The 10,000-nt window shown below is 45.1% G+C and overlaps 1 protein-coding gene across 1 annotated transcript in view; it reads left to right on the top strand.

Annotated features, from left to right (window-relative positions):
- trib2 (tribbles pseudokinase 2) overlaps nt 1-2,548 on the top strand; it is a 12,567-nt gene extending 10,019 nt beyond the window's left edge. Inside the window, exon 3 of the mRNA XM_080860981.1 lies at nt 1,647-2,548. Within this exon, the coding sequence (XP_080717107.1) occupies nt 1,647-2,133 (487 nt within the window). The 3' untranslated portion in view covers nt 2,134-2,548. The remainder of the gene's footprint in view (nt 1-1,646) is intronic.
- Nucleotides 2,549-10,000: the final 7,452 nt, after the last annotated feature.

Genomic DNA, 10,000 nt, shown 5'->3' with positions numbered 1-10,000 from the left:
CTATGGCTTAAGGCCGAAACGCGTCTGTGGAAATAAACTGGTCTTTATATTAATGAGAAAAGCTTGAGAGTGCGGTTTTATTCTACTCATAGTTAACATTCTTTTACTCGCACCCGAAAACGCATTTATATTTTTTTGAAGTAGAGCGCGCCTATCCCTACTAGTTCATTGGAAGCTCACTGACTTCACTGTTGGTCTGTCAGGAGGTGATTGACACTTGGAGGATGGTGAGATGGATGGATAATTGACTGAACGACTGGATGAATGAAGTCAATGAGTGGTTTGCATTTATTGATTTCTTTCAGACACAGGATCCAGGGACTATGGGGAGATAGATGGTACACAGGATGAATGGATGGATGGATGGATGGATGGATGAATGGATGGATGGATGGATGGATGTATGGTACACAGAATGGATGGATGAATGAATGAATGGATGGATGGTACACAGGATGGATGGATGGATGAATGGATGGATGGATGGATGGATGGATGGATGGTACACAGAATGGATGGATGGATGGATGGTACACAGAATGGATGGATGAATGAATGGATCGATCGATGGATGAATGAATGAATGAATGGATGGATGAATCGATGAATGAATCAATGAATGAATAGATGGATAGTTCACAGAATGGATGGATGGATGAATGAATGGATGAAAAAGAATGAATGAAAGGAATTGAAGGATGGGTGAATGAATAACGAAACGGTTGTATGTGTCGTCCATTGAACACGGTTAGGGCAACGAAAGCAAACAGCAGATCCATCCCACATTGGTGCCAAGTCCATTACAGCGTTAGCTCACGTCTAGGACACTGTGTGACGCCAGTCTTTGGGCCCAGGTCTAGTCTGCCCTCTAGGTGGCGCCAGTCTTTGGGCCCTGGTCTAGTCTGCCCTGGGTGACGTCAGTCTTTTGGGCATCCAGCCTGAAGTAATGCATAATTATCATCGTACTCCTCTGTTACTAGTTCTACGTAAAGCATACACTAGTCGGGTTGAGTGGTGGTTAACAACGTCACATAACAACCAAAAACAGGAAAACATTTCGAATGAGTAACCACCAAATACTGACATGTCTTAGACAGGAAGTATCTGGAACTAAGCCTCTGACCACAGGTCAACTTAGCTTGACACAACTTAACGATTGTGAATGTTCGGTCAAACTAAGGTGTTGGGAAATCCCTGTGTTGCTCAACAATGGTGTTGACTATTCCTACTAGAAGTTACCTCAACAGTTTGAAATCTGGCTTTGGGAAACTTACAGGAAGAGTCTGTCATCCCTAGGCTTGCTCGATTAAGTTTGTAGAATGTTGAGCAGCTGTGTGTGTGTGTGTGTGTGTGTGTGTGTGTGTGTGTGTGTGTGTGTGTGTGTGTGTGTGTGTGTGTGTGTGTGTGTGTGTGTGTGTGTGTGTGTGTGTGAAATGTTAACCATGTCTAAGAGGGGAAGAAAGAGGATATAGAGGTGGTGTTGTGTGTGTGTGTGTCTCATTTGAGGTTTTTGGGACTGACGTGTAAATGTATTTACTAACATGATGTTTGTAAGCATTTTTGTGTCTTATTTTTCCATTTTTCTTGTGTGTGCTAACATTGTTTTTTTTTTGCTAACATCTTCTTTTTTTCCCTCCCCTCTGCAGGAGTCTGGTGAAGCTGGAGAGCCTGGAGGACACGCACCTTCTGGAAGGTTCCGACGACTCCCTGTCAGACAAGCACGGCTGCCCCGCGTACGTGAGCCCCGAGATCCTGAACGGCGGCGGCCGCTACTCGGGCAAGGCTGCGGACGTGTGGAGCCTGGGCGTCATGCTCTACACCATCCTGGTGGGGCGCTACCCCTTCCACGACGTGGAGCCCGGGTCGCTCTTCTCCAAGATCCGCCGCGGCCACTTCAGCCTCCCCGAGAGCCTCTCGCCCAAGGCCCGCTGCCTGGTCCGCAGCCTGCTCCGGCGCCAGCCCGCCGAGCGCCTCACGGCCCGCGAGCTGCTGGACCACCCCTGGTTCGCCGTGTGGGCCGGCCCAACGGCGCCGCCCTGTGCAGGACACGGGGGGAGGGGCGGGGAGCGGGAGCAGGACCAGGCGGTGCCCGAGGCCAACATGGAGGAGGAGCTGGAGCAGCTCTTCAGCTGAGCAGTGTGCGACACGCCACCACAAACAAACAAACAAACAAACAAATCAATAAATAAAAAAATAAATAAAAAACAAGACAACCACTGGCCACAGGCTTTATCAATGGGAGAAGAAACATCAACAACAACAACAACGAAGACAACAACAAACAGGTGAATGAAACCAACCAATGGCAAGGCGCTTTGTCACAGGTAATCAATGGGAGGGGGAGGAGGACATGACTTGTAAACAAACAAACAAACAAACAAACGTAAACAAATGGCCACACGTATTGTCATGGGGGAAATAAACTGACGTTTGAGGAGAATGAAGAATCTGGTGAGTGAACGAATGAGATATTTCATCAAAAAATCTAAACTTAAGGTGTCGATCTTTCCTTATTTTTTCATTCCACTGATCCATTGACAAACCTCAGCAGGTCCTGAAGTGGGGGGGTGGGTGGGTGGGGGTGGGGGGGCTGCGTCTGTAACCCCAGCGTCATGGAGACGCAAGTCGGGACAGTTGGAAGGCAAATGTAATGTAGCATCAGTTTTTGTTATGTCCTTTTTTTTGTCGTTTTAATTTGACAGATTTTTTGAAGTGGTGCTCCGGTGGTTAGCGCGTTCACGCTCACATTAAGCTACAGACTCTACATGGGGAACACACACACACACACACACACACACACACACAGACACACACACACAGACAGACAGTGCCGGGCTCTTTTGACCCAGAGTCCAGCTGCTGTGCGGAAGGACTTCCTCTGCCAAGGAGAACAAACGCATACACACACACACACACACACACACACTCAATCAAACAAATGATTTTCACCTTTCAGCTGCATCGCCACTCGCATCTCTTCTGATTCTGATTTGAAAATGTTCCACTTTTCATTATATTGCAGTAACACACTTGTTTCTTCCTTTCTCTCTGTCTGTCGTCTGAAAGGGCGTTTTTGTTTCGCATACGTTTGTCTCTCTTCTTGTCCCCATAGTTGATAGCAGTTGCAGTGTCATTGGCTCACCAGGCAAAGCCTCATTACAAAAAAAAAATTAAATAAAAATATTTATATGTATGTGTTGCCTTCGGATATATGATTTTAGTTTAGTAGCCTCTCTGGACTGGAGTGTGTGTCTCTTGTGTAATTATTTTCAAGCTATTTTTTTGTTTTGTTTTTGTTTTATCAAATGTCATTTATAAAGCTGCATTTATGTATGTATATGTTTGTCTGTTTTTTCTGTTGCATTAAGCTATTCCTCTCAATCTGTACTGCTGCTTAACTAACTCTTCAGTTAACCCTTCCGCTCCCGGCTCCAGATGACATCATGCACTTGATATATATATATATATATAGGCTAGGCGAATTACCGCTTCTAGCTCTCAACTAGTACCCTCGATTTAAGGTAGTTTTTCTTTTTCTCTTCAGGAATGAAAATGTAACTTTTTTTTTTTTTTTTTTTGTAATTTAAAATTAACTACTATATTTAAAAAGATAATGCAGGGTTGGTTTTTCTGTCCCCGCTTTTTATTTTTTATTTTTTATTTTTTTTGCAGAGTTTCAGTTTGTGTTTCACGTATACTGTAGGCAATATTTCTGACACAGGACCTGGCAGTGTGTGCAATGACTGATTGGGGTTTTGTCATTGTAGGCCGCCTGTCTGAAGTTTAACTTTTAGAGCCAGTATTTTCTACACCCCCCCCCCCCCCCCCCCATCAGTCTCCTGGCATAACTTTTTATTATTTTCATTTTCTTTCACGACCTCTTTATTATTATTGTTATTTTTAAAAGCTCCTCACCAGTAAGTAGAGGACATTGTGGCTACACTGACCCCCTGGACCTCATGTTAAAGTCTTCTACTGCCTGCGTAGGTTCTGTGAAATGCTCCCTGTCTTGTTTGGGTACGTGTGTGTGTGTGTGTGTGTGGACACACTGTTCCTGTCGTACTTCAGTGTTACTTGAAATTGTGAGTTTTATATCTCTAGTTATTGGCATGCACCCCCTCTTTGGATGCTCTCTCTTCTGCCCCCGTCACCGAGGGGAAATCTTGTATCTTTTTTTATGTTTAGAAAAATTATACAAAATTTAAAAGGAAGGAACCCCTAAAAACCCGCTAGGAAATGTAGATGCATTTTTTTTTATTTTACGTTGTATTTATTTAAATATAAATAAATATTTTCTTCCTCATGGAATGAGCTACCCACTTGCTAATTTGGTGCTATTGTTGAAGGAGTTTCTCTTTTTAGTTTTTTTTCCTTTTTCTTTTTTTGGTTTTGGTCTGGGAGGGGGGGTCTGCATGGTGGTATCCTGCCGCGGATGCTCTCGATTGTAACCTAACTGACTTTCGGTGTTTCTGTCCAGATTTATTCAGTAAATAAATGGTGAATTGCAACACATTGACTCCCCTCCCTTGTGTGACTTGTATGAGAGAGAAGACTTACATACTCACAGGTTAGCAGCCAGGCTGGACTGGCCACAAGCATATGGGTCAGGAGGTAGAGAAGTCGTTTAGTAATCAGAAGGTTGCTAGTTCGATTCCCTGTCGAAGCGTCCTTGAGCAAGACACTAAACCCCTAAGTGCTCCTGATGTGCAGTGTGCCATCAGTGTATAATGTGAAAATTGTAAGTCGCTTTGGATAAAAGTGTCTGCTAAATGACAATGTAAATGTCCCCCCTTTTTAAGCGGGGTTCCCCTTTATTCTGTCTCTCTACGTGGCCAACCCCACGCATATGGGTCCCCCCTTTAAAGCTGGGTTCCCCTTTATTCTGTCTCTGTACCTGGCCAACCCCACGCATATGGGTCCCCCCTTTAAAGCTGTGTTCCCCTTTATTCTGTCTCTGTACCTGGCCAACCCCACGCATATGGGTCCCCCCTTTAAAGCTGGGCTCTGCTCAAGGTTTCTTCCTGCTGCAAGGGAGTTTTTCCTTGCCACTATCGGCTATATGCTTGATCTAGTGTCTGTCTGTCTGTGACTGTGATAGTGTGTGTGTGTTTGTTTGCTTACTCAAGGGTGCTCGTGCCTTGGGCGCTGTACAGCATCAGAGTCGATTTTTATAAATGAAAACTCAAATGTAATTAAACAGGCCACAGATGAGGTTCATATCCACCCCCAGTTCAGGATGAAATTTGCTCCAGATCTGCCAGGGTTGCCTAGTCTTCTGCTTTTGGTGCAAGATTTCATGGCCCCGCCTCACGCTAGCATTAAAACTAAATTACTAGCACGCTAGCTGAAAAAAACCTGGGTTCCATTAAATGTATCTCCCGCAAAAAAAATCCACCTTTGTCAACCTCACCGATACTCATGCCAAATCAGCCTTGAAGGTTGGCATCCCATGATTCACAACAGTTTCTATCTGTATCTCTTTATCCTTGGCTAACACACACACCGACACAGACTGCACATCTGTGGGAATCAGCCAAAGCCCATCTCCATCTCTCCCTGTGTGTTTGAGGCCCTGAACTGAATCCTGAGCAGGATTAACGCTCAGATGAAGATTTAAGGGCTTATGGGCCAGGATGGGTTGAGAGAGAGATTTGTGAGGATGATGATGGTGGTGGTGGTGGTCAGATGGAAGTGTCCGCCATGTCAACGTTTCCAGCATCACGTCACATTTTTCTTTAGTCTACCGGCATTTGACGCCCTAAGCAGGGACGTGCACAGGAATTCTGAAGGGCAGTTGCTCTGCCCTGGAAAAAAGGGGAAACACATTAATCTTTGTCACCGCCGCTGCCACGCCCCCGTCCCCTGATCGCAAAGTTTGCCAATATAATTTTTTCAAACTCTCATTAACAGTTGCTGCCACGCCCCCGTCCCCTGATCGCAAAGTTTGCCAATATCATTTTAAACTCTCACTTACAGTTGCTGCCACGCCCCCGTCCCCTGATCGCAAATATATATATATTTCCTTCGGAGGGGCAACTTCAGTCGAGGAGGTCAAACGGGCAGTTGCCCAAGCAACCTTAGCCCACTCCTTTGCACATTCCTGGCCCTAAGAACTTATGTGGTGGTGACCCTCTGACCATCTAGATGTGGGTATGTGCTCTGAAGAGCAACTGGAGCTTGTTGGTGCAGCCATTCAGGTCATTGGATCACTTCTTAGTTTTAACAGAGGCAAGAAATCACACATTCACTACGCCGTTAACCGCTTATTGGCAGATAGCATTTGCCAACTCAACAAGCACAGGGGTACCATGTCAACAGAGATCCTACATATACGACAGTAAACAGCACTGCTGCCTGCACCACATCACAAAACACTTGGAAGAACATGTAATAAGGGACTGCACTAGCATAGTCAAATATTCAGTGTTCTAATGTCAGTGGATGACAGCTCAGCCCAGGTGCTGTATGGCTACTCTCGCTTCCAGAGTACCAGTGGTGTAGTCGGAGTATACCCGCTTATTTTTTAGTCAGCATTGAGTATACCCACTTCTCAAAACAGGCCGTTTATTCTGTGCTGTATGGGCTGCTAAAAAAAAAATCAAAATTAAGAGTATGCCCACTTCTCCAGGGACCACTACACCACTGCAGAGTACCATATCTGACAAATGCTGAATAGTCACTCACTATATCCTGTCAACTAAGTGTACGAGAAATCGAGGAACAAAAACACATGTCACCATTTACAGTAACAACCCCCAGAAATACTCCATCAGCTATATAGTTCACTTCCTGTAAGTGGCCACACCTGTCTGTTGACCTTTGCACTCCCCTCAGCGACAGTTACCCACTTCCTGACAGCCACCGACAAGCGCTCGAGCACTTTTCAGATGCACGAGCTCACGCTGCGTGTCCACAGACATCTGCACCCGTGCCTCGCTCCTCGCTCGTACTCGCCCTCGTGTAACATTCCTCCCGGTGCCTGGTCCTCAGCTGGTGACGTCATTGCATCCGGAGGAGAGGAGCGAGGGAGACCAATGACAGCTAAATGGATGTATCGGGAAACACTAGGAGTTTCCACTAGGCTATAATATACGTGTAAAATACACGTAAAATACTTAATATAATATCCACTTATCATATAACCCCTCCGGTAAGCGCAGACACTTCATACATTACACACGTTTAGTAGGTGTTTAATATGTCTAAACTGAGTGCAGTTCTGACATTAATAGACATGAAAAAACCTGTTGCTCTAGCAAATGTATAGCCTCAGGATACCGTTAGGGAAAAGGGAGGCGGTTTAAACTGACGTTACTCAACTGTTGTTGCTGATGTTCGAGGAATTCAACGAGGCATCCTGCTACCCATATGCGTCTTGAGGGTGCCCCCTGGTGGAGAAATGGCGATGCAACGCTGCAGTTAGAGGCTTTCTGCAGATGCCAGACAGTCGGTGCCCCCCCATCACCCAGTGGTGTAGTCCAAGGTATACGCAGGTATACGGAGTATACCCACTTATATTTATCAGTCAGCATTCCGTATACCCACTTCTCAAAACAGGGCGTTTAATCCTGTGCTGTAAGGCTGCTTAAAAAAATAGCAAAATTAAGAGTATACCCACTTTTCCAGGGACCACTACACCACTGCCATCACCCCTCCTCTCAGCTCCGCTGTGGGGTGTTAATGCATTGGTAAAATCCCAAACTAGCGCTGATGTCGACCAAGGTAATAGCTAGATCAAGTTTAATTGGCACAGCAGCCAAATAAAACGTAAAATCATGTGGAGGATTCGTGCATCTCATGATATCCCTCTGTGTGTGTGTGTGTGTGTGCGTGCGTGCGTGTGTGTGTGTGTGTGTATGTGTGTGTGTGTGTGGGTGTGTGTGTGTGTGTGTGTGTGTGTGTGTGTGTGTGTGTGTTTCGTGTCCTGAATCAAAGGATACTTAACTGTACTTTTTTCAGGAGTCACCTGAGGGCCTGTATTTCACCATCTGCTTGAAAACAGCTGGGATTTAACCGTCCTATTAAAGGAGATTTAAAACTCACACCTTTTCACCGAATACAGTGCAGTGTGGTCTCAGTGTGTTGAGTAGATGTTACATAACGCGTGCCTTTATAAGGGGAGTAAGAGTACGAATGTAGTTAAAAGGAACAGAATAATCACTTTTACTGCAGTTAGACTTTAAACACACACCACAAAGATAGTGTTTTAACTCTATGGTAAACTCTATGGTACATTTTGGTACACTCTACGGTACATCACTGTGAACTGTGAGAGAGTGCAGTAAGAAATAAAAGATAGAGTCCCAGTGTTGTAACTCTATGGTACATTTTGGTACACTCTACGGTACATTACTGTTAACTGTGTTTACTGTATGTCACACACAAGGGCACCTCTATGCTGAAAGCACTAGTATGACTATTACCCCCATCAATGCTACTGACAAGACGGAGACGAAGATGATGAAAATGGTGAGGAAGAAGACGAAGATGTTGATACTAACTGAATATTCAAGACTGTGATGAAAGTGGACATCAGTATTAAAAGAGTGAACACAAGCACATGTGAGTGTATGTGTGAGTGTGAGAGAGATGTACAGAGAGAGACGGAGAAAGAGGTACAGAGAGATAGAACAAGAGACGGAGAGAGAGAGGTACAGAGAGATAGAACAAGAGACGGAGAGAGAGAGAGATATAGAGAGATAGAACGAGAGACGGAGAGAGAGATATAGAGAGATAGAACGAGAGACAGAGAGAGAGATAGAACGAGAGACAGAGAGAGAGATGTACAGAGAGATAGAACAAGAGACGGAGAGAGAGGTACAGATAGATAGAACAAGAGACGGAGAGAGAGAGAGATATAGAGAGATAGAACGAGAGATGGAGAGAGAGATATAGAGAGATAGAACGAGAGATGGAGAGAGAGATATAGAGAGATAGAACGAGAGATGGAGAGAGAGATATAGAGAGATAGAACAAGAGACGGAGAGAGAGAGAGATATAGAGAGTTAGAACGAGAGACGGAGAGAGAGATATAGAGAGATAGAACGAGAGACGGAGAGAGAGATATAGAGAGATAGAACGAGAGACGGAGAGAGAGATATAGAGAGATAGAACGAGAGACGGAGAGAGAGATAGAGCGAGAGACGGAGAGAGAGATATAGAGAGATATAGAGAGACGGAGAGAGAGATAGAGCGAGAGACGGAGAGAGAGATATAGAGATACTTCCCGTCACAGCACAGTAGAGTGAGACCTTCCTGTTGAATCGGACAAAAGAGTGGTGTGTCTGTTTTCCTTTGTGCCTGTATATGTCAGTGTGTGTGTGTGTGTGTGTGTGTGTGTGTGTGTGTGTGTGTGTGTGTGTGTGTGTGTGTGTGTGTGTGTGTGTGTGCGTGTATATGTCAGTGTGTGTGTGTGTGTGTGTGTGTGTGTGCGTGTATATGTCAGTGTGTGTGTGTATATGTCAGTGTGTCTGTGTGTGTGTGTGTGTCTGTGTGTGTGTGTGTGTGTCTGTGTGTGTGTGTGTGTGTGTGTGTGTTATCCTGTAAGGGATCTCTTCTGCAATGGGAGGACCGAGCTCCAGACTGCCCACCCGCTGAGGAGTGTGTGCCCACGGTTTGACACAAGCGGGCACACACACGTCGGGCATTCAAACACACATACACACACACGTCTGCTTACCAAGGCATTTAAAGAGCTGCGGCCACGTCCACACTGCCATTTAGGTGCCCACTGTGGAGGCCCAGTTCAGCCGCCTGCCCGTCTGAATGGAGGTCATAATAATAATAATAATAATTCATTTTATTTTTAACGCACTTTTCATTCAGAAGAATCTCAGAGAGCCTACATATAAGAAACTTACTACAATAATACAATAAAATAAAAATGAGTTAACATAAGCATAATGGAAAACTTAGTGGTGCTAGATTTCAGACAAGTCCAGCTTTAATGGAGTCCAGCGTCTGCGTTGCCCTTAGGAGGTCAGGGAGTGTGGCGCTGCCG

This window comes from Sprattus sprattus (assembly GCF_963457725.1).
Source record: "Sprattus sprattus genome assembly, contig: scaffold_102, whole genome shotgun sequence".
In the NCBI taxonomy this organism is placed as follows: Eukaryota; Metazoa; Chordata; class Actinopteri; order Clupeiformes; family Clupeidae; genus Sprattus; species Sprattus sprattus.
Note: the sequence above shows the minus strand (reverse complement) of the source record. Positions and strands in the feature narration are given on the sequence as shown.